The sequence below is a fragment of the Podarcis erhardii genome (assembly GCF_964252035.2).
Source record: "Podarcis erhardii genome assembly, chromosome: 6".
NCBI classification, from domain to species: Eukaryota; Metazoa; Chordata; class Lepidosauria; order Squamata; family Lacertidae; genus Podarcis; species Podarcis erhardii.
Genome location: NC_138510.1, coordinates 2,143,376 through 2,168,365, shown reverse-complemented (window position 1 = coordinate 2,168,365; position 24,990 = coordinate 2,143,376). Strand labels below are relative to the sequence as shown.

At 48.5% G+C, this 24,990-nt stretch overlaps 1 protein-coding gene across 1 annotated transcript in view; it reads left to right on the top strand.

Moving 5' to 3' along the window:
- The window catches only part of TGM2 (transglutaminase 2), a 54,895-nt gene extending 33,688 nt beyond the window's left edge, over positions 1-21,207 (top strand). Inside the window, exons 5-13 of the mRNA XM_081867701.1 lie at positions 2,211-2,339; positions 3,717-3,894; positions 4,921-5,056; positions 6,422-6,525; positions 7,377-7,616; positions 8,545-8,814; positions 17,090-17,250; positions 17,776-17,912; positions 19,193-21,207. Coding sequence (XP_081723827.1) covers positions 2,211-2,339; positions 3,717-3,894; positions 4,921-5,056; positions 6,422-6,525; positions 7,377-7,616; positions 8,545-8,814; positions 17,090-17,250; positions 17,776-17,912; positions 19,193-19,349 — 1,512 coding nt within the window. The 3' untranslated portion in view covers positions 19,350-21,207. The remainder of the gene's footprint in view (positions 1-2,210; positions 2,340-3,716; positions 3,895-4,920; positions 5,057-6,421; positions 6,526-7,376; positions 7,617-8,544; positions 8,815-17,089; positions 17,251-17,775; positions 17,913-19,192) is intronic.
- Positions 21,208-24,990: the final 3,783 nt, after the last annotated feature.

Genomic DNA, 24,990 nt, shown 5'->3' with positions numbered 1-24,990 from the left:
GCAAAGGGCTAGAGGTGCTTTTGCAGGAAAAGGAAAAGTGGATGGTCCTTAGCTGCTACTCCTGTGTTATTGCAGGGTGATGACGCTTTGGACCACTTCCAACTCTACATTTCTATGATTCGAGGAAGTAATTGTATTTATATAAACAGTTCTGTAGTGGAGAATTGCAAGCACAGTTCGTGTTCAAACCTGAACTGGCATTTCAGACAGAAAACCAGTACTGTGGCTTTAATGCTGAACCGGTCATGCTCTGAGAGTTTAATAAAAACACAGTTTTTGTTTCCATTGTGCCTCAGCTCTGATTTACACCTAGTGCAGGGAATGAGTTGTCACAGGGGCCCCCCAGTATCAAGAGTCCTTGCTGTGGGTTTAAATGAGATGTTGCCACCTATCAAGTATCCCCGAATTCTCGATTGTTAGGGAAGCAACCAGGGTTAAATTTCCTCGGACTCTGTCCTGTTGCCCTGGTCCCATCTTCCTTGAGGGAGGGTGTCTTGGCAAAGAAAAAGGAGCTAGCTGTGTGTGTGTGTGTGTGTGTGTGTGTGTGAGAGAGAGAGAGAGAGAGAGAGAGAGAGAGAGAGAGAATATGCTATGAACTCAGTGGGACAATTAGCCTGATAATCACAGGCGTTAAGAGAGCTTTTAAATTGCAGATTACCAACCCAATGGGCATGTGGAGCTGCTGAGATCTGTGCAGCAACACGCAGTTTTGGATTTTAATCAATCCGTAACCATGCTCAGCTTCCCTCCTTATTTCCCTCTGCCTTACCAGAAAGGGAAACTCCTCAAACCGGAGAAAAATGTGTTGCACTCAGACGTGTTCAGGTTTTTCTTGGAGTCAACGGTTAATAATATGTCTTTGATGTGTGCACCCGCGTTTGGACAGGTTTGTCCCCGTCCACTTGGGGCCTGAAAAATACACCCCTTCCCTGATTTTGATGGCTGACTTGATAGACGTTGTGCTGGATTAAGGAAGGCGTTTGTGGTGTCGTTTTTTCGGAAATAATTTTTATCTGATTTTACAAGTGTAGAATTATGACAATACAAAATACATATCCATATTTAGAGATTTCTCTGAATCTCCAGACTCCCCACCCTCCACTCCGTGGGTCCTACGGTCAACCTTTTCAACTGCATATTCTTTCCTAATCCATATTTTATATCTCTCCAAGTGGTCCATGGTATTTTGTTTGTGGTGTTCTTCATCCGCACCTGGCAGGAAGACATACGGCAGGCATCCTTTGGCTAAGATGGGTCCTTTCCCCCCACAGCAAAGAGATGTGGCGTGGTGGTGGTGATTTTAGTAGTGCCCAGGAAAATTTAACACCCTCCTCTCCACATGGCACAGCTGTAATACCGATTGTGGCTATTTAGAGAGAAGAAGAGTTTGGATTTGATATCCCGCCTTTCACTCCCCTTCAGGAGTCTCAAAGCGGCTAACATTCTCCTTTCCCTTCCTCCCCCACAACAAACATTCTGTGGGGTGAGTGGGGCTGAGAGACTTCAGAGAAGTGTGACTGGCCCAAGGTCACCCAGCAGCTGCATGTGGAGGAGCGGGGAATCGAACCCAGTTCACCAGATTACAAGTCCACCGCTCTTCACCACTACACCACACTGGAGAGAGAATTAAGGGTGCAGACTTCCATGATCCAGCATCTTGTCTAGTTATTCCTGATTTATTGCAGCTCAGAGAAATAAGAAAAACCTGGGTGTTTTCTTTTTCACTTCCTGGTACTGTCTGACAGCACTGGCTACCCATTAGTTTTGGGGCCCAATTTTGACCTTTATAGCCTTATATAGCTCACGATGGCCTCTCCTCCTATTCACCAACCCAGACCCTGCGATCATCATCTGAAGCCCTTCTTTGTTTGCCTATTTCACAAGAGGCCCAGAGGGCGGCAACATGAGAACGGGGCCTTTTTAGTGGTGGCTCCCTGCTTGTGGAATGTTCTCCTCAAGGAGGCTCGCCTGGTGCCATCATCATATATCTTCAGTCACCAGGGAAATCATTCCTCTTTCACCAGGCCTTTGGCTTTAAACTATGCGCTTTAAGAGTTGGTGAGATGTTTTAATGTAAATCCCCCTTGGTTTAATGCATCTATGTGGTGCTCTTTCACTTTTTGTAAGTTGCTGTAATGATGATGATGATGATGATGATGATGATGATGATGATGTCTTCCTCTTATGCCTTCCTTCTCCTTCTGGATTAGTTTGAAGATGAAATTCTGGACATCTGCCTCCAGCTGTTGGACACCAACCCCAAGTTTCTCCGAAACCAGGACAAGGACTGCTCCCGACGCAACAGCCCTGTCTATATCAGCAGGGTAGTGAGCGCCATGGTGAGTTTGGAGCAAGAGGGCAGGCCCTCCACGTGGGCAACTGTGCCAGCGGCAGCTTCTGCTCAGTCCTAAGGAGATGCTCGTGTTGTCTTCTGCCAGCCCCACAGAGAGCCGAGCCCTCCTCACACACTCGGGGGCTTTCCTGCGAAGCTGAAATGGCCCAAACTCCTGCCATTTGCAACTCTGGTTGCAGAATAATATAACACAGAATTATGTGTTAGGGGACACTTGCATTCTGAAACGTGTATCAGAGATGCTGCTGCCTTTATCTTACTTCAGGTAATTAGTTCTGCAAGTACAGGTGAAACTCGGAAAATTAGAATATCTATGGGGCATTGCCAAGAGAAAGATGAGAGACATGAGACTGAGCAATGCAGAAGAGTTGAAGGCTGCTATTAAAGCATCCTGGTCTTCCATAACACCTCAGCAGTGCCACAGGCTGATAGCACTCATGCCACGCCGCATTGAGGCAGTAATTGATGCAAAAGGGGCCCAAACCAAGTACTGAGTACATATGCATGTTTCTAACAATGAGTCCATAAGTGACTGTGGAGGCCAATTTTGGATCCACACGTCCTTCCACAGTGGGGACATAGGTTTCCGGGCAAGAGCTGATCATGGTGAGGGTTTGCCAAGCGCGCCTTCCTCCTAGCACATTTCTCCCTTGTGTCCTGAGTTCGAGTGTCTTCAAAGCCCATGACACCTTTGGTAAAGGCTGTTCTCTAACTGGAGCGCTCGCAGGCCAGTGTTTCCCAGTTGTCGTTGTTTATACTACATTTTTAAAGATTTGCCTTGAGACAGCCTTTGAACCTCTTTTGTTGACCACCAGCATTACGCTTTCCATTTTTAAGTTCGGAATAGAGTAGTTGCTTTGGAGGACGACCATCAGGCATCTGCACAACATGGCCAGTCCAACGAAGTTGATGTTGAAGAATCATTGCTTCCACACTGGTGATCTTTGCTTCTTCCAGTACAATGGCAATAGTTTGCCTGTCTTCCCAAGTGATGTGTAAAAATTTTCAGGATCCAGGGTACAACTGTAAAGACAATGAAAGCAGAGCTCACAGCACCATCAAATAAATGCAGGTTTTAAAAAATGGCTCTGTAAGTTGTTTTGAAGATGAACAGGGGGAAAGACCACAAAATGGTGTCAGGCAGGCCTCCCTGGGAAGGATATTCCATAACTGGGGTACCCACTGCATTTCATTCAGTAGAGGTACCCGGATTGGACCTCCAAAGACAGCCTCAGGCTTTGGGCAGATAAATAGGATCCCTTGGCTCCAAGCTGTTTTGCACCTGGACTCTGTGCAAATGGTTCCTTCAGCTCCTGAGCCGCCTGTCCACATCCTCCTCCTCTTGTTGTGTCTTGGGGTGCAGGTGAACTGCAACGATGACCAAGGCATCCTGTTTGGGCGCTGGGACAACCAGTATGACGACGGCGTGAGCCCCATGGCCTGGAACGGGAGCGTGGATATCCTCCAGAGGTGGCAGAAATATGGGTGCCAGCCAGTCCGGTACGGGCAGTGCTGGGTCTTTGCCGCTGTGGCCTGCACAGGTGAGGGGTCCTCAGTGAGGAAGCAGAAAGGGGCTGCCTCCTTGGCTCACCCCCACCACAAACAGCATTTGGGGAATACCATGGCTCTGTTGGTTTCTGTGTGTTGCCTCTGTGCAGTGCCCTTGGAGTCACAGGGCTCTGTTTACATTCCTGGGATTCCAGACTGTTGGAAGTCTCACGGAAGACAGGAGACGGATGTGATGTTTACTGCTTTCACAGAGAGAGGGTGTATTTCTTTTCTGTCTGCGTAGCTTAGTAATAAAACTCTTAGCATGTAGCTCATATTTCTCGTCCTTCCCTGTGCTGGATACTCTGCGTAATGGGGAAACGTGCTTGGAGCCTTATCAGAGGATCAGGTCATTAATCACATCGGAGGCGATTTCGGAGGACTAGACCGGAGGAGTCGCTCGGTCAAACGCAAGTCCAACAGCCTCCTCCATGTCAAAACACACAAGCTCTCTTTTTTAAGTGTGTTGGGGGTTCTGATATATGCTACAGCCCCCTGTTCCACCGTTCTCTGTAGCAGGGGGCCGTTTCCTCACCCTCTCCATGGGGGACCATGCCCAATGCCCCCTCCCAGGGCACACCAGAGGCTAACTAATAATAATAGAATGTGTTGGGGGGGGGCTATTGTTTTGTTGCTTTTTGTTGCTTTGGCTTTAGCTATTTATTTGTATTTTTATCTTGTGAATGCCCTAAGATTTTCTGACGAAGGGCTGTATATAAATCTAATAAATAATTAAAATAAAATAATAAACTTGGGCTTGGGTATCCTCCCTTTGGGAATGAGGCAGCTAGTTCTGCCTTTGTCTTCTTTGCTTGTTAATATTTCACTGTAGGACCGGAATGATTGCAGATGCAAGTATTGCAAGTATACAGTATCTGTATTGCCTTGCATGCAGTTGTGTGGATTTTTGAAGTCAGCTGTAGGAGCGAGTGTCTCCTTCATTTGGGAGCTTGCCAGGTCTGTTGGGCTCGTTCCAGAAATCGTTCACCTCTTCCTCTTCTGCCCCCCTCCCTTCCCAGTGCTGAGGTCCCTGGGGATCCCCACGCGCGTGGTCACCAACTACAACTCTGCCCACGACACCAACGGGAACTTGGTCATAGAGCAGTATTTGGATGAGAACGGGAAATTGCAGCAAGGGAACCGGGAGCTCATCTGGTGAGTGGAGGTCCGGTGGGTGTTTGGGACTCCCCAAAACTGCATGCAGCATCTTGGACCTGTCAGTCTGATAGCTTTGCCTAACTATGAGGTGCTGAGCTCTGTCCATGAAGGAACTTTAGGGTTCCTGGTGCAGTTAGCAGGGAAGCAACAACTGAATCAACAACAACAGCTTCCTTGGAGGTTTTTAAGCAGAGGTTGGACGGCCATCTGTCAGGGATGCTTTCAGCTGAGATTCCTGCATTTCAGAGGGTTAGACTAGATGATCCCTGGCAATCCCTTCCAACCCTACCGTACTGTTATTCTGATTAAGCATAACTTTTTGATGGTTGAATGAACTCATTCAGAAGGTGGCAAACTGTCCTTTCTTTGAGGTTTTTCAACAGAGGTTGGAGGGCTGTCCATCTGGCATTCTTTAATTGTGATTCCTGTATTGCATGAACCTTGGGGTCCCTTCCCATTCTATAATTCTACAGTTCTCATTATAGCAGTTAATTTTGTCTAAATTAAATATTCATTTAGTTTTCAAATCCATTCCTCCATTGTGGGTATAGTTTGTGACTTCCACCTAGCAGCAATCACTATTCCAGCAGCTGAACTTGCATTAAGGAAAATTCTTCCCCTCCCCCCCCCCCCGTGGTATCTCTTCATCTATCAATCCAAGGAGATATGTCTCTGGTTTCTTTGTTATTGATATTTTCAACATCTTCTTTAGTTCTTCATGTACTACTATCCAAAATTTCTTAATTTCCTCACGCCTCCACCACATATGTATTGTTGTTCCTATTTCTCCACCACATGCAAAGATTATTGTAAATTGTATAATGTGGAGGAAATCGAGTGGGGATGGAGGGAAGTGGGAGAAAGGAGAAAAGAATAATAGGATGGATTGAGGAAATATAAATGTAAATGTATGGGGGGATGGGGAGGAAATGGTGTTGGCTTTGGTACATCTGTATTGTAATGTAATGTGTGAAAACCAATAAAAAACGGAAAATAATAATAAATTAAATTAAAAATAATTCTACGATTCTCCTGTTGTCGCCTCAAGTCAAAGCTGTTGTGCTGCTGGAAGCCAGCAGACCATCAGCAAAGTTTGCATTTCAGGCCTTGATAGGATTTTCTCTGCTTATGAGGTGTCTGATACTCGGGGAATAAGAGCATCCCAGCAAGGGTGCTGAGAAGGGTGCCTGGCACTCATCAGGAACACCTAGGAGAGAAATTCCATGGGGGGGGGCCTGAGAATTTTCCAGCTGGGCGTGTGCCAAACGCCTCTGGAATGCGAGGGTCCTTTGGAGAAATGCAGAGTGTGCCTCTCTTATCGGACTTCCCTCCCTCCCTCCCCCTTTTCTCTACCTCCCACAGGAATTATCACTGCTGGAACGAATCCTGGATGACCCGCCCAGATCTCCCAGGCGGGTATGATGGCTGGCAGGCTCTGGACCCAACTCCCCAGGAAAAAAGCGAAGGTATCTCTGCCCAGAGCGCCAGCCAATAGCCTCCTCCTCCATCCTAGCACCCTGCAGAGGTTTAGGGCTACACTCTCAGCCCCATGGGCAGGCCCCAAAGGATTTGGGCTGGGAGGAGGTTGTCTGTGTTGTTTAACTGAAGAACAGGGAAGAACTTTAATAGAATAAAGGAATGGTGCCTAAAACGCAGGCAATAATGCTGATCGCTTATTACAAATAGGCACGTATCTATAATGTACGCCGAGCCCAATACCCAATTTCCTATCATCACTTTGGCTGGGAGGTTCTGCAGAGCTGGGAATGGAGGCAATTAAGGGACAAAGAAAAGAGGCTTGATTATTCCCCTAATGCTCCATACAGTGGGACCTTGGTTCTCAAACGCCTTGGTATTCAAACAACTTGGAACCCAAACACTGCAAACCTGGAAGTAAGTGTTCTGGTTTGCGAACTTTTTTTGGAAGCCAAATGTGCTCCATTTTGAGTGCCACACTTTTTGAGTGTTACGCTGAGGTCTGTCTGTTTTTGCTATTTATTTTGCGTTTTTGTTTTTGCGGCTCTTTTTTGTTTTGTTTTTGTGACTGTGTGGAACCGAGTTCAGTTACTGATTGATTGATTGTGTGACTGCAGTACATTGTTTATTGCTTTCATTTTATGGATCAATGGTCCCGTTAGATAGTAAAATTCACGTTAAATGGCTATTTTAGGGGCTGTTTTTAAAAGTCTGGAATGGATTATTTTTTATATATATAATTTTTTTTATTACTTTTCAACATATCATTTTCAACAATAATTAAACGCAGCCCGTGTACGTTTTAATATTCCTCTGGTCGATGGCTGCTTTCTCCTCGCAGGAGTCTACTGCTGTGGCCCCACTCCGGTCCGAGCTGTCAAGGAAGGAGACCTGAAGCTGAAATATGATGTGAAGTTTGTCTTTGCCGAAGTCAACGCAGACGTGGCCTATTTGATGCTGCAGAGCGACATGTCTCGGAAGAGGACCACCTACTCCTCTCTGGTGGGAAAGCACATCAGCACCAAGAGTGTGGGCAGGGATGCCAAGGAGGACATCACCCACAACTACAAGTACCCAGAAGGTACCCAGAGCATCTCTGGGTTGTATATAAGAGGGAGGGAGGGAGGGAGGGAGGGAGGGAGGGAGGGAGGGAGGGAGGGAATACTTGTTGTTGTTGTTGTTTAGTTGTTTAGTCGTGTCCGACTCTTCGTGACCCGATGGACCAGAGCACGCCAGGCACTTCTGTCTTCCACTGCCTCCCGTAGTTTGGTTAAACTCATGTTAGTAGCTTCGAGAACACTGTCCCACCATCTTGTCCTCCGTCGTCCCCTTCTCCTTGTGCCCTCCATCTTTCCCAACATCAGGGTCTTTTCCAGGGAGTCTTCTCTTCTCACGAGGTGGCCAAAGTATTGGAGCCTCAGCTTCAGGATCTGTCCTTCCAGGGAGCACTCAGGGCTGATTTCCTTCAGAATGGAGAGGTTTGATCTTCTTGCAGTCCATGGGACTCTCAAGAGTCTCCTCCAGCACCATACTAGAGGGAATGCTAGATTCAGGGAAATCTATGCCTACGGAAGTCATTTTCTAAACTTTCAATAATGACAAAGATTCATGTCTCTGAATGTAAGGACGAGGATTCACATCAGTTTCCCAAACTTCTGTATTTATTTATAAAAACATTTATAGACTGCTGTCTCATTAAAAAAAGTCAAAGCGGTTTACAACAAAAATACACAAAGCCACACACAGTACAAACCATACCATTAAAAAATATTTTTTCTAATGGACATCAAATAAGATAAATAAATAAAAAAATCCTTCCAGTAGCACCTTAGAGACCAACTAAGTTAGTGATTGGTATGAGCTTTTGTGTGCAGGCACATTTGGCATCTGATACCAATAACTGGGACCTCTAAAGTACAGTTATTCATGGACCTTAAGGTCCTCTGCAGGGCAGGGCAGGAGAGGCGGTCCTGTAGGTACCTTAATTGTTCCTGCTTCCATTTTTGCAGACTCAGAGGAGGAGAGGTCCGTCTTTGAGAAGGCGAAGCACCAGAAGGTCTACCCGCCATCAGAAGAGGGCTTGAAAGTCAAAATCAAGGCCTCTGAAGGGATGAACAACGGGTGCGACTTTGACGTCTTTGCCGTCATCAACAACAACACGGACACCGAGCGGCGATGCCGGCTTATGTTTGGCGCCCGGACTCTCACCTACAACGGGACGCTGGGGCCCGAATGCGGGAGCAAAGACCTGCTCAACGTCAACCTGGAGCCCTACGCAGGTAAAGACAGATGAGAGCAGGTGAACTATCTGCCTTCTCCATCCCCTAATCGTATGGACCATGAAGCTCCCTTGTTGTTGTTTAGTCGTTTAGTCGTGTCCGACTCTTCTTGACCCCCTAGACCAGAGCATGCCAGGCACTCCTGTCTTCCACTGCCTCCCACAGTTTGGTCAGACTGTTAGTAGCTTCAAGAACACTGTCCCACCATCTCGTCCTCTGTCGCCTCCTTCTTGTGCCCTCAATCTTTCCCAACATCAGAGTCTTTTCCAGGGAGTCTTCTCTTCTCATGAGGTGGCCAAAGTATTGGAGCCTCAGCTTCAGGATCTGTCCTTCCAGTGAGCACTCAGGGCTGATTTCCTTCAGAGTGGAGAGGTTGGGTCTTCTTGCAGTCCATGGGACTCTCAAGAGTCTCCTCTAGCACCAGAATTCAAAAGCATCCATTCTTCGGCGATCAGCCTTCTTAATGGTCCAGCTCTTACTTCCATACATCACTACTGGGAAAACCATAGCTTGAACCATACTGACCTTAGGGAGAGTCAGATCATGCTTAGAATGACCGATTCAGCTTCCTGCAGCCTGGTGCTTTCAAAAGGAGAGCCCTGCTCAATAAGGCCAGTTCCTGTTCCCGCAGTGGCCTATCAGGAGCCCTCGGGAAGCCCACAAGCAGGCCCTGAATCCCACCTGCAATTCCCAGCCATTGGGATTCAGAAGCATTGCTGCCCACAAGTGTGGAGCTAACCACTGACAGTCTTCTCCTCCTCCATGGATTTGCCATATCCTCTTTTGAAGCCATCCACGTTTGCGGCCATCACAGCCTCCTGTGGCAGGGAGTTCCAAAGTTTAACAATGCGCTATGTAAAGAAGCACCTTCTTTTATGCATCCTGAACCTTCTAGTTTTCTGTTTCATTGGATGTCAACAAGTTCTTGCGTTATGAGAGAGGGAGAAAAAGTTCTCTCCATCCACTTTTCCCTTACCACACATAATTTTACAAACTTCCATCATGTTGCCTCTAGCTTCTCTTTTCTCTAAACTGAAAAGTCCTAAGACTTTCTTCATAGGAAAGCAGCCTCTCCAGCCCCTTGATCATTTTGGTTTCCCTCTTCTGAATCTTTTCCAACTCTACAACATCCTTTTTGAGGTGATGTACACAGAGGGACGCGGGTGGCGCTGTGGGTTAAACCACAGAGCCTAGGACTAACCGATCAGAAAGTCGGCAGTTCGAATCCCCGCGATGGGGTGAGCTCCCGTTGCTCGGTCCCTGCTCCTGCCAACCTAGCATGTCAAAGTGCAAGTAGATAAATAGGTACCGCTCCGGCAGGAAGGTAAATGGCCTTTCCGTGCACTGCTCTGGTTTGCCAGAAGCGGCTTAGTCATGCTGGCCACATGACCCGGAAGCTATACGCCGGCTCCCTCGGCCAGTAAAGCGAGATGAGCACTGCAACCCCAGAGTCGGCCACGACTGGACCTAATGGTCAGGGGTCCCTATACCTTTACCTTTACATAGAACTGTACACAGTATTCCAAATGAGGTCGCACTTTATATTTAGATAATGGCATTCTTGATGCTGGCAGTCTTGTCCCCCCCCCCCAATGATCCCTAGCATGAAATTTCCTCTTTCCATGGTTACCCTCTTCCTCGAGCTCTGCATTGCGACCCCAAGGTCTCACTCCTGGTCCATCACCTTCAGTGCAGACTCCAGGAGTGTAGTTGTGAAATTAATACATATATATTGCCATGGCATGCGTCACTGTACACTTATTTTGATTGAATTGCATTTTCTATTTTTGCATTGCCCATTCACATCGATTGGAGAGGTCCATCTCTCTCTGTTTTAATGACCTTCGGCAATTTAGTATCAAACATTTCCCAAACATGACTGCCTTTCTACCTGTTTTCCCCTCCCCGAAATTGCAGCCAGGGTGTGTGTGTGTCTGCACAATCACGGCCATGAGTTCAGGAATCTGGTGGAGGAGAGCCTGAACCATTCCCCTCCCTACATGGGGGTCCCCATGAACCTCCCCCCTCCGAGTCATGGGGCTGGGGAAATAGGGAGCAACCCCTGGCCCCGAGAAGATGGCTTGGATCCCAGGAGTCTGGAATCAGAGCAGCTGCTGCTGCACTTTCCGCTTTGAGTAGAACAGCAACGACTGGCTGTTGTGCTGTTTCTCCATCCTTTCTTTGGAGGCAGCAGACAGAGGATTTGCAAGCCTCCTGCTGAGCAGGGCCCAGCGGCCTTTGCTCCCCTCTCCAGTCCCTTCCTGGGCTGCAAGCTTTCCCTTTCCTCCCCTGCCCCTCTGTTGCTCCACTTCTCCTCCACTTGAGATGGCTTCCCTTCAGCCCAGCTGTTCCCCATCAGTCTGTGACCTCCTTGCGCCCCCAGCTCCACTTCTCCTTGTTTAGCATTCCTGCTGCGCTTCAGAAGTGACGGAATGGAAATGATCTGCATCAAGCGCCCAGACCTCCTCCTCCTCCTCCTCCTCCTCACAGGAGGAAGCACCAATGGGGAGCAGCTGCCAGGGCACCCCTATCTCCTGGCTGCAGCATCACCTCCACCACAGCAGACATCTCCAGATGTTGGAGAGGTTTTCCTTTGCCCAGGGCAGCGCCTAAATCTTTGCGGTTGCACTTTTAGCTCTCCGCTTCTCTGGTTAGAGCAGGTGGTTAGGACCCTCTAGATCAGTGGTTCTCAACCTGTGGGTCCCCAGATGTTGTTGGACTACAACTCCCATCATCCCTGAGCTCTGGCCTTGCTAGCTTAAGGGTGATGGGAGTTGTAGTTCAACAGCATCTGGGGACGCACATGTTGAGAAAGGCTGCTCTAGATCTGGCCCAATCACCTTCTCAATCCAGCCCGCGGATGTTCCGGGAGTCAGCATGTTTTCACATGAGTAGAATGTGTCCTTTTATTTCAAATGCATCCCTGGGTTATTTGTGGGGCACAGGAATTCATGCATTCCCCCCCCCAAAAAAAATATAGTCCGGCCCCCCACAAGGTCTGTGGGACAGTGGACCAGCCCCCTGCTGAAAAAGTTTGCTGACCCCTGCTCTAGATCTTCTTGGACTACAACTTCCATCCTCCTTCCTAGCCACTGGCCATGCTAGGTGCTGGGCCTGCTGGCATTTGGAGTCCTCCCATGTCTGGGGGGTCCACAGGGCTGCCACCCCTGAGCAAGGCTGGAGGGAGCCTCTCTTTCCCAGCTGGCAACCTGAGACATCTCTTGGCAACCCCACCAGGCCATCCTAGGATGGAATTGGAGAGGGTGGCATCGTCTCCTGGTTTCGAGCAGACACACAAATGCTTGTGCATTCTTGTGAGCTGCTTGTCGCTTGGCTCATGCCTCTTGGCTCCCGTCCTGTGGATTTTGGCACGAGGGCCTGGGTTCACATCCTGAGGACCCAGAGTCAGTGGAAGGGGATCACTGGACTCTGAGCAGGCAATTTCCTGCCCTTTGTGGCTCCTCCAAGTGAGCAGCTGCTTTTCCTTTCAGCCCATTTATATAACAGCACCTGAAAGGCGGGGTTTGGGTGGGGGGTTTCAAGCAAACAATGGGCCTTGCAGTGCTGGGGCTAGCGGAGTCAAGTTTCTTCCAAATTGCATACCTTCGCAGAGGCAAAACCGCGGAGATAAACAGCCCTTCCGGAGATGGAGACTGGAGTGAGGCTTGGCTCCCTGCCCCAAGGGAGAGAGAAGTGCTTGTTTGCTTTGAACCCGGACCAAGATTGTCACTGTGCATTCATGCAGAGGGTGTGTCAGCGCAGGAGTTTTCGCTGGCCTCCTAGTGCCTGGGACCGTGGGGCTAAGAATCAAGGCAGTGGGTGTTCTTTGATTGGAGCCTTTTAAGCGGAGGTGGCCATCCATCAGGGATTCTTTAGCTGTGATTTTTTTGCATTGCAGGGGGTTGGACTGGATGACCTTTGGGTTCCCCCAACTCTGTAATCCCATGAAACAGCTGGACTGGTTCTTCAAATTGGTGGATCTGGCTGTGCACTCTGACACTCCGGCGGAAGTATGACCTCACCTTCTCTTTCGTAGAACCATAGAACTCTCTAGTGGCAATCACAAAACGCCTGACAGATGGCCCTCCACCCTCTGCTTTGAAATCTCCAAGGAGGGAGAGTCCGCCGCCTCCCGAGGGAGTCTGTTCCACTGTTGAACAGCTCTTACTGTTGGAAAGTTCCTCGTCATGTTTAGTCAGAATCTCCTTTTCCGTCATTTGAAGACCTTGGTTCAAGTTCTGCCCTCCAGAGCAGGAGAAAACAAATTGGTTCCATCTTCCATGGGGCAGCCCTTGAGATATTTGAAAATGGCTCTCATATCCCCTCTAAGCCTTTCTTTCTCCAGGCTAAAATACCCACCTCCACGGGGCATGTTCAACAGTGCCTAGGAGAGGCAGAGGGGCCCTTTACTAAAGAGGAACCAGCTGTGTTTTTCCTCCTCCCACCAGATACCTTTCCCTTTTGTGCCATGTGCCTTTTAGATCATAAGCAGGGATGTTCTGCGAACATTTGCAGACAGGGCAGAGAGCCTTTTTTTCTGGCTGAAGAGCAAGATGAAAATGCTACGAATAAAAGAGGCAGGCTCTGTCTCGTTCAGCTCCCTCTCTCCCCCACCCCCACCCCACCCCCGCACCCATGGTCAGCCAGATTGCCCCAGGAAGCCCCTAAATAAACCATGCAAGCCAGAACCTCCCCCCCTCCTTCTCTTGCATTAAGAAAGCCTTTCCACCCTGGGGAAGCTTCCTCTTGCTTCAGCTGGCAGGCCTAAGCCAGAATGCTCATTTGCATTACAAATGCCGTCCCTCACTTCCAGACAAACAGCAAGAATTTAGAGGTGAGCAGCAAGGGAGGCTAGCTTCCTGGGTGAAAACACCCACAGCCTGAGCACCAAATGGTTGACAAGCATTTGGAAGGGAACGCAGAGACACGTTGAGGCGAACCGCAGGCTGTCGTTCAGCGCCCAAGACGGCTCAGGCAAGGAATGCAGCTGTTTGGCAGAAATCTACATTAGGGTCATTGATGGAGCATCGATGTAAGGACCAGTGGTGAGAGCCACACAGACTCTTGAGAAGCTGCGACAATCTGGGTCGCTTGAGCTTCCGAGTCGTCCTGAGGCTCCATCTTGCTGGATATCTCCAAGCTGAAGGATTTTGGGGGTATTTCCACCCTTTGGGGACCCCCAAAGCCTCTATGTTTGCAGAGGTTAAAACCTGGGCTGCTCCCAGGCTGCTGCTATTTTGCAAGCAGGGCTTGGATCTTGTCCCAAATAACTCAGGTTTGCTGTTCCAGTGGATTTGGTGCTTTGGCACAACAAGCCCATTTTCCTTTAAAAAATGACCCTTTGCGGTGAGGAAATTAATGGGGAAATTCAGCATGGGAAAACAATGGCTTGGTACAGCGCAGTTTAACCTCCCTTCAAATAGGTCGGGATGACAGCTCAGTAAACCGGTTATCTGGGAGTGACCTTGGCCAGCTCACGGATCCTCTTTGGAAAGACATGATAGAAACTTATAAAATTATTCTCGGCATGGGGAAACTGGATCGAGAAAAGTTTTCCTCCCTCTCTGCTAATGCTGGAACAGCCAGTGAAGCTGAATGTTGGGAGGTTCAGGACAGATAAAAGAAAGTCCTTCTTCATGCAGCGCAGAGTTGAACTATGGAACTCCTTGCCACAGGAGACGGTGATGGCTGTTAACCTAGATGGCTTTAAAAGAGGACTGGACAAATTCATGGAGAACGCTATCAATGGATATTGGGCATGCTTCTGAAAGCCAGTTTCTGGAAACCACAGGAGCAGAGAGTTGCTCTTATGGTCAGGTCCTGCTTGTGTCCTCCCATAATGGGCATCTGGTCAGTCACTGCAGGACTGGATGGGACACTGGCCTGATCCAGCAGGCCCTTCTTATACAGTGGTACCTCTGGGTGAGAGCAGGATCCGTTCCGGAGCCCTGCTCGCATCCTGAATAGAACGTAAGACGCAACTTCGTGTCTGCACATGCGTGGATCGCGTTTTGCCGCTTCTGCGCATGCGCGTGATGTCATTTTGAGCATCTGCGCATGCGCGAGCGGCAAAACCCGGAAGTAACGCACTATGTTACGTCCAGGTCGCTGCGGAGCGTAGCCTGAAAACGCTCAACCTGAAGCACATTTAACCCGAGGTATGACTGTATTCTTTACTCCTGGGGGAATTGTCCAAATGCCATCTCCATGTCGGAAAGCATTAAATGGTTTGTCCTATTTGCATCCTATTAATACCCCAGAGATTTTGTCCTCTCCAAGTTTTCCATTTCAGCTGCAATTCTGAATTAAAGAACCAGAAAGCTGAAGACGCAAGGCATGGGAACTACAGCAGAAGAAGCAAACTTTCTTTCTCTCTCTCTCTGCATTCTTTCATTTAGAAGTGACGGTGTTTTCTTCCAGAGCTGGGAAGGAATATGATATGCTTTGATCCAACGCTTTCTGATGGCGCTCTAGCATTTTACGTGCACCAGAAACCTTTTACCCATTGGGCAGACTTTGGAAGAGATTTAGAAACAAAACCCCACAAGATCCCTAAAGGGGGAAACTCTGCAAGACTTAGAGGCAAACGCCAAGCATAAACCCAGTTTCTGGGCCAAATGCATCCTAGGGCAGCTAATTTGCATCTGGCCCCCTGCTGGACACAGCTGGGTTTGGGGAGCCGTCATGGCTTTGAAGTGCACCCAGATGTCTATTGCACTGAGGGCCAAAGAGAGATCAGGACAGTTGCATGGCTGTCACTCAATGCAGCAGCAGGAGACCCACATCCATCTCCCTCCCCAAATTACTGGGCGAAATAGGAGACATGCAACAGGAAATGGTTAAACTCACTGTCTTCCTACCAGCTGGGCCGAAGGGCCACAGCTCAGTGGGAGAGCACCTGTTTTGCATGCAGAAGGTTCTGGGTTCACTCTCCAACATCTCCAGATAGGGCTGGGGAAAACGACTAAGCCATGAAAGCCAGGAGACCTGCTGCCAGTCAGTGTTGTTGTTGTTGTTTAGTCCTTTAATCGTGTCCGATTCTTCATGACCCCACGGACCAGAGCACGCCAGGCCCTCCGGTCTTCCACTGCCTCCCGCAGTTTGGTCAAACTCCTGCTGGTAGCTTCGAGAACACTGTCCCACCATCTCGTCCTCTGTCGTCCCCTTCTCCTTGTGCCCTCCATCATTCCCAACATCAGGGTCTTTTCCAGGGAGTCTTCTCTTCTCATGAGGTGGCCAAAGTATTGGAGCCTCAGCTTCAGGATCTGTCCTTCCAGTGAGCACTCAGGGCTGATTTCCTTAAGAATGGAGAGGTTGGATCTTCTTGCAGGTGATCAGCCTTCTTTATGTTGCAGCTCTCACTTCCGTACATCACTACTGGGAAAATCATATCTTTAATTATACGGACCTTTGTTGGCAAGGTGATGTCTCTGCTTTTTAAGATGCTGTCTAGGTTTGTCGTTGCTTTTCTCCCAAGAAGCAGGCGACAATACTAAACTTGGTGGGCCATTGGACTGGCTCAGTAGAGGGCAACTTTCTATGACTGGAGGGGGAATGGAAGAACTCATGAGCAAGAAATCAGGCTCTCAAATTTCAGTGGCACCCTGTGCGGTGCTAAAATTCAGCACCCCCACTACCCTAAAACCACTCCTGTGACTGCATATGACCTCCAGGGTCAGGGTTCAACATGCTTTGGAGAACATCAGCCCGAGAGGGCGATAGCCCTCGTCTCCCACTTGTGGGTCTCCCAGAGACATCTGGTGGTCCACAATGAGACAAAGGATGCTGGTTGAGATAGACCAATGGCATGGGGAACCTTCGGACAGCCTGATGTCACTGGATTTCAGCTCCCAGAAGCCCCAGCAAGCACGGCCAATGGTCAGGGATGATGGGAGCTGTGGTTCAGCAACATCTGGAGGGCCAGAGGTTCCCCACACCTGAGAGAGGCCTTTGGTCTGGTCCAACAGGGCTCTTCCTATGTTCTGAAGGAGATACGAGGCTGGTGCCCTTAACCCATGTGCAAATGGGTTGGTTTTTGTGTGTGATGCTGCATGCAGAATGCTTTCTCCCTCCAGAGGTTACGTGGCTGGTTTCTCCCAGCTGTGGTTACACCTAGCAGTCAACTGGCTATATGCAAGAGACGGTCCCTCACACTGTTTTTACATGATGTTGTGGAATCTTCTTAAAACTGGAGGAGATCCAAGGAGTCTGGATTCTGTCTTTGGCAAAGCTCATGTTCTTTCTCCTTCTTCTTCTCCTTCTTCTTCCTCTCCAGAGAGGGTCATCCCCTTGCGCATCCTCTACGAGAAGTACGGCGACTGCCTGACGCAGGACAATATGATCAAGGTGATGGCTCTCCTGAAGGAGCACGAGACCAACGAGATCGTCCTCGAGTCCAGGAACATCTATGTCAAAAACCCAGATATCAAAGTCCGGGTAAGGCAAATTTGCATGGGCATTTCGTGGCTGCTTCTGGGAAGTGGGTGCCCTGGCCGTAATCACATTGTAGAGTTGGAAGGGGTCAGAAGCGTCATCTAGGTTCTGGGGAAAGAGAGAAAGACAGACAGACAGATGTTGAGTCCAGACCGTGCAGCTTAATGAAATTCTTCTAGGGACATGTGTGGTTCTTCTGTGTTTGCAAGAGAGGATGACAAAGTATCACATAAGAAAGATCTTGCTTTTAGAAGCTATTGTAGGGGAAGAGATAAGGAAGTTAGAAGAAAGAAGGATGTATTGTCATATATGGACATAGCTTCCCCCACGCTTATAGGTGCATAAATGTTTGTGCTGTTTTCATAGTTGTCCCGCTGCTCATCAACTCCTTGCTGGCTGAGCATGTCCTGTTTTGCTGACCCCTGGAATCTGGGTTTTATGGGCTCCAGGCTGAACCCAAAGGGTATTAGGCACTGAACCCCAATATTTCCCCATCGGGCTGAGCTTTCTCCTCTTTTCCAAATGCAGATCTTGGGGGAGCCAGTTCAGAAGCGGAGGCTGGTGGCCGAGCTGACACTGAAGAACCCCCTTCCGACCCCCCTGAATGGCTGCCTCTTCGCGGTCGAGGGTGCTGGCCTGACAGAAGGGCAGAAGATCCAGGAGCTGTGAGTTCCCCCACCCCCACCCTACCTTCTGGTTCTTAATACCAACACTTCCAAGACACGAACAAGGGCTGTTGGCGCCCAATTCAGTTGTGGAAGGAGAAAAGGGGGAAAGGCTTAATTCTGCAAGCAGAGCAGACTTTGGGTGTTCCAGGAGTTGCAGCGCTGTGAGAGAGGGAGAAGAACTTTTCTCAAACCAGCCATGCATAATTTCACAAACTTCTATCGTGTCGCCTCTCGCTGGCCTTTTTGCTTAGCTAAGAAGCCTGAAACACGGCAGCCATCCTTTGTAGGGAAGTGGTTCTGATCCCTTGGACCATCAGATCATTACAAAAGGAAGTGAATATAAAACTGCCGGCATCGTGATGCCATTCTACAAATCTATGATGCAACCACATTTGCAGTACAGTCAGACATTTGATCCCAAACGTTTTGGCTCCCGAACACCGCAAACCCGCAAACCCGCATTCCAGTTTGCAAACGTTCTTTGGAACCCAAATGTCCAACGTGACTTCCACAGCTTCCGATTGGCTACAGGAGCTTCCTGCAGCCAATCGGAAGCCGCGCCTTGGTTTCTGAATGTTTTGGAAGTCGAACGGACTTCTGGAATGGATTGCATTTGACTTCCGAGGTACTACTGTACTGTGTGAAGTTCTGGTCACCTTGCCTCAGAAAGGATATTGCCACCAGAATTTTTCCTCCCTCTCTCAGAACTGTGGAACGTGTGGACTTTCAAGGAAACTTACTTCAGGAAAGAAAAAATTACTTCTTCTTGCAGTGCAAAGTTAAACTATGGAACTCATTCCCACCAGATTAGATAACTTTGTGGAGGAGGAAAGGGTTATTGAGGGCTCCTAGCCGTGAGTGGCTGGGGAAGCCCAGCCAGATAATAATAATAATAATAATAATAATAATAATAATAATAATAGTAATAATAATAGTAGTAGTAATAATAATAATAATAATAATAATAATAATAATAATAATATTTTATTTATAGCCTGCCCTCCCCAGCTGAAGCTGGGCTCAGAGCGGCTAACAACAGTAAAATAATACAGATGGGCAGGGTATAAATAATAAATATATTATTGTTATTGTTATTGTTCTTCCTCCACGGTCAGAGGCAGCAATGCTTCTGAATATGGGTTGATGGAAACTCTGGGAAGGGAAAGGGCTCTTGTGTTGATGTTCTGCTGGACTCACTGGGCCCTGGGCCTGATCCAGTGGACTCTTCTGATGACCGTAGGCTGACCTCGTGTGACCCCCTTCCCCTCTCTCCGCAGGGACAGCCCCGTCGGGCCGGGTGAGGACGCCAAGGTGAGGGTGGAGTTCGTGCCCCGCCAGTCGGGCCTGAGGAAGCTGGTGGTGGATTTCGAGAGCGACAAGCTGAAGGGGGTGAAGGGCTACCGGAACGTCATCATCGCCCCCCTGCCCAAATGATTTGCCGCCCTGCCCTGCCCTGCCCGGGAGGGAAGAGGGTTGCTTTGCTGGCCTGGCCTGAAATCCATCGCCTGAGCCGCCTCTTTAGAAAGACGGGTGATTCCGGCAGCAACAGGGACCCAAGGGGGCCTTGGAAGCAGCGACCCTCAAAAACTCCCCCCACTCAAATGTGACAATATTGCAAGGAGCCATCGCCCCCAACTGCTCCTTCACCAAGGAGCCGAAATTTGGTCCTAGCTACACCCTCCCCTGAAAAAAAAAAAGATAGATTTTTGTGGCTTTTTCAAAGAATCGTAGTTAGAATTGACCTCCAGAGGTCATCTAGTCCAACCCCCTGCAATGCAGGAATCACAGCTGAAGAATCCCAGTTGGAAAACCTCAAGTGGACTCTAGAAAGTTCATCCTGATGTCATTTGCGCACACAGCAGAAATGTGTTGCTTCGGGCCATCAACGGGGCAGGTACTTTTTGAGAGTTCCTCCCGTGAAAAACGACATCACACACAAAAGTCCTCCCTGCAGTGCCTGGCAAGTTTGCATACTCCCTGGCCTGCTGGTTTTCTGTCTTCAAGGGAATTGGGGCAATAAATAAAGCTCCGTCCTTCCACCTCAGGAGGGCTTGAACCCCTTATCTCCCCTCCGTCTGCTGTGTCTGTAAGACAGGAATATCTCCTGCCCAGAAATGGGTGGCCCTTAATGTCCAGCTGTCTGCGGCCCCAACAAAATGTGACATGCCCTTCCCCAAAGTCGTTTACGCTGGGGAGAGGGACGCAAATATTGTAAGCTGCTTGCTGCACCATACCAAAAATAAAGAAAATAATATATATCTAGATTCCGGCACCAGCAGCCGCCAGAAATGTACGGCAGCAAGTACAGACTTCTGCTGCGCCAGTCCTGAAAGACCCACCTAATCCGGCATCCTGTTCTCAAATCCTGATCATCAAATGCCTCTATTGGGAAACCCGCAAGCGGGATTCGAACACAGAACCCCTCTCCACTCCTGCAGTTTAGTAGCTAGTAGCCATCAATAGTCTCCTCCCCCTCCATGAATTTGCCCCGCCCTCTATTAAAGTTGGTCCCTGCCTACGGTGGGAGGGAGTTCCACAGTTTAAGCGTTCACCAAAGTCCAGGGTTTCACATTGATGGCACAAGTGCTTTCTCTAAAAACTGTGACGAGCAGAGTTTTATTTCGCGTTTGAAACCAGGGAAGATCTGACTGGGTGGGACAGGAGAAGGACTCAGGAGAAGGAGTCTGCCAACAACCGTCAGATAAACAGAGACGTCAAAGGCACTCAGCGCTGCCAAGGCAGATGCTGGCCAGAGACACCAGCTCTTCTTGTGCTCAAGAGCACCAGCCTCAAATCCTTTCCCTGGGCCATCTTTAAGTATTTAGCCGGAGAAACAAACTCTCTGTGTTCGTTAGAAGGCACGGCAGGGAAAAAAATGAAATTGAGAGCCAGGACAGTGGAGAAGGCAGGCAGGCAGAGAAAGCAGCTTTCTTACCCCTTCCAGTGCAGTTTCTGGGGAACAGAAAGACGAGTACAATTTCTTGGTGGAGGCATTCCTTGCTAAGAAGCTCCCAGGTCCACACTTTGGAGAAAGATTCATTCATTTATTTTTTTAAAAGCTGACCCAAGAAACAAAGGGCTTAATAATGTGAGCAATGTAACATGTACATAGATATATTTGTGTACCGTGATGCTATGCATAATCTCAAACGTGCAGAGGAGAAGGTGGTTTGCGGGCTTCGCTTGAGCCTTTCTAGCCGACACTCGTGGCAAATGCTGTGTTCTCAGAATCGGGTATTTCACCCGTGGAACTATGCAATCACTGAATAAAGAGTTAATTTTTCACCTTCAATATTTCTCTGGAGCGCTTTCCTCTCCTTCCCTCCACCATAAATGACTTCCTTGCTACTCTACATGGGCCTGGGTGTGTGTGTGTGTGTGTGTGTTTTCCTAGGGGGGTAACTCAAATAATTTCAGACCCTCATGAGTGTCCCTATTATCCAGGGACAGTCCCGGATTTATAGAAGCCCTCCAAATTTCTGATTTGATCCTGGAATGTCCTGCTTTACCTTAGGACATCCCTATTTTCATCAGAGAAATGTTGGAGGGGATGGTGGTAATAATGATAACAATAATAATAATTTGTTTGTACCCTGCCCATCTGATTTTGTTGCCCCAGCCACTCTGGGTGGATTCCAGCAGATATAAAAACATAATAAAACATGAAACACTAAAAAGCTTCCCTATACAGGTGTATTCTAAAGGTTGTGTAGTTACTCCTCTCCTTGGTGACTAAGGCGAGGGTGTTTCACAGGGTGGGTGCCACCACCGAGAAGGCCTGTGAAATGATGGAGGCTGTGTAATTTTTGCAGCCCCGGTTAACTGGGTCAATACTTACGATTGCACAGCCCGTGGCACTTCATAGATATCCACTTAGTCATCATTGCAGCATAAGAAGATCATGCAGGATCAGGCCAATGGCCCATCCTGGCCAGGATCAGAAGCGTCACGGCCTGGGACGGTGGCAGCAGAGAAGAGCCATCATGGCTTGTAGCCTTCAATAGGTTTCTTTTCCATAATCCTCTTTTAATCACTGCCTCCTGGGGCAGGGAGTTCCACAGTTTAATTACCGTATTTTTTGCTCCATAAGACACACTTTTTTCCTCCTAAAAAGTAAGGGGAAATGTCTGTGCATCTTATGGAGCGAATGCGTGGTCCCTGGAGCCGAATTGCCCACGGGCAAAAAGCAGATCGTGCTTTTTTTTATTAGAAAGAGGGAAGGGGGTGTTGAAACGAAGAGGCTTAGCAGCTGATCGGCAAGCGATCGGGAGGGAGCTAAGGGACTCTAGTGATAAGGGAGGCTGCCTGGGAGGGGGGAGGTAAAGACAGCGAACTTGCAAGGAGAGGAGACAGGAAGATTAAAGCAATGAGGAGAGAAATTAGAAGAAAAGGAGGAGCAAAAAACTGCTCCAGCTAAGGAAAAGACACTAAGGCAAACAAGAGGGAAGGAAGTGTTCAAACAAAGCCGTTGAGCATCTGATTGGCAAGCGGTCAGGGAGGGAGATAAGGGACTCTAGAGATAAAGGAGGCTGCCTGGGAGGGGGGAGGTAAAAGCCCATGGGTCCTCAGGATTTTTGCATTGGGTCACCCCAAATTCACCATCAGATCACATAGCATGTCCATGGCTACAGCCTGCACCAAAAAAACCATGCACCCACTGTTTCGTGGGGCCGCAATGGTGCAAAAACATGGTTACAAAGCATGGATCCACATGGATCCTCAGGATTTTTGCATTGGGTCACCCCAAACTCACCATCACATCACGTGTCTGTGGCCACAGCATGAACCACAAAAATCATACATCCACTGTTTCGTTCGGAATATTTTTCTTTCTTGCTTTCCTCCTCTAAAAACTAGGTGCGTCTTATGGAGCGAAAAATACGGTATGCCCCGGGACCCAGCGGCTGAACAGGCCCAAGTGGAGGATCCTCAGGAGTAGCTGGGAGAAAGTTGGTGGGGGGACCTTTTTGTGTTGCCAGAATGCAGAACTGAGCGCAGTGAAAACTTGTCAGGTCCAGCCTTATCATGACAGCTGTCCGTGGGCAGAGCAAAGAATTCCATCATCTTTGGAAATCCAGAAACCTCCGATTCTGCAGCCTCTTTGAAACCAGCTGCCTCCACGCTGACCTGACCCTGATGGAAACGGGGGGGGGGGTCATCTCTGCATTCTTGACCCAGGCAGCTCAAGACCGAGGCAATGAAGGTAAATTCTGCCCATGTTTCCCAGAGCCAGATGCTGGGAGGCCTTCAAAGGGCTGGCCAGGCAGCAAACTCCACAGAAAGCGATGGAAGAAGCCATCTCCTTCCTGGGAGGTTTTTAAGCAGAGGTCGGATGGCCATTTGTCATGGATGCTTTAGCTGAGATTCCTGCATTGGGGTTCCTTCCAAATCTGATTTTATGATTCAAAGTAAGAAGCAAAGGTGAGTGGCTCCCCAGGCAATCCAATCAAGGGACCATTAAACAGGTAACCTGGCAGGCAGGAGGTAAACAAAGCACTCAGATTTCTGCTGTAGACCGCCCTTTCTGTGATGTAGGTATGATGTAGGGAGGGGTGGTCTTGAGCTCCCGTATATAAGGCCTTGCGCGCCATTGTTCTGGGTTCCTCCTCCCTCCTGCGTGTGGCGAGTGAGGACTCTGTTGCAACAGATCAATAAAAGATCAGGCTTACTAGCTGCTTTGCTTCTCAATATTCTCTGGTTGGCCTCTGTTATTCCCCCCTACCAATAGGGAACCTACGTAAGGACTCTATATGGGTTCTTGGGTACCCCATAAGGGAAAAAGGGCAGATTTTTTTTACAACCAATGGATACCCAGAAATTCTAGCTTTGAGAGAGAGGGACAAAGACTCTTCTCTACCCTCTTCTCTGCAGAGGCTTCTCTCTTCCACCTGAGAGCTGTTTTCTTTCAGAAACCAGCTCTGGAGACAAGCGGAAGCCACTCATCCAGCCAGGATCAAGCCCCTCGCACAGTGGTGGGGACCAAAAAACCCCAAACCTTCTTCTTCCTGACCGGCTTGCAATGTTCAGAGTTAAAATTGTGGGTGTCAGGCTGGCAGAGAGACAGGATTGGGTGGGAAATGGAATCAGACCACTTTGAAGAAGCCACAGGTGTCAGAGATAAGATTCTAGACTTGAGGCTGCAGCATTTAATCCGGGGGGGGGGGGGGGAGGACAGGATGCGGTCAGAGCTAAATTGACGTACCAGTGTGGTTTGGGCCAGTTTTGCCAGGAAATCCCCTGCAGCCATTGACCTGAGGTTCAAGGGGCTGTTTAGAGAACGCATTCCTTCCTGAACGGAAGAAATGAAATTGTGGATATCCAATGAAACTGGCTGTGGAAAGATTCATAGCAGATAAAAGAGGAGGCTCTTTGGGGCCACGAGGCTTGCTAACTTTTTTGGGGGGGGGGACGACCCTTGGGAGTCTCTTCCAACCCTACAATTCTATGATTTTAAGATGGCCACTTTTTGGGGGTGAAGTTTTTTTTTAAATTAATTTCACTTTATAATGCATATAAAATAGAGAGAACGATTATAAAAACAGATGACAAGAGATGAAAAACAAGGCTATAAAATAGGCGTGTAGAATGAGTAACAGTTTCACAGGGGTCCAAGTAAATACTATCAGTATCATCAGATTATTAATTCCAGATTTTTCACGCTGGTGATGAGGGTTGCCTTGAAAAGGACGGTTGAAAGTGCCAAATCACATAAAAAATTGTCTGGAGCTTCTAATCTTTGTCGACACCTCAATTATTGTTTGATTTTCTCCGTTGTAGCTCTATTCCAGAGTGTCCAATCTAAGGCTTTGGGCTGTTGAGCTGCAGCTACTATTTGAGTTGCCAATTTCATGGATAAAAGTAATCCTTTCAACAACAGGCCTGCATTGGCATCCTCAGAAATACTCAGCGTTGATTTAGGACTACAGTCAATCATTCCTTTAGTAGCGTTTGTCGTTTCTGTCGGAATTAAATTCCAAAAAATCTGGCACCGCTTTGCCTTCCCATCATGAAGGATAATGTGCCCCAAGCTGGGTGTTATGAAATGGGAGGCTGTTGGGGAGACCCCGCGTTTTGC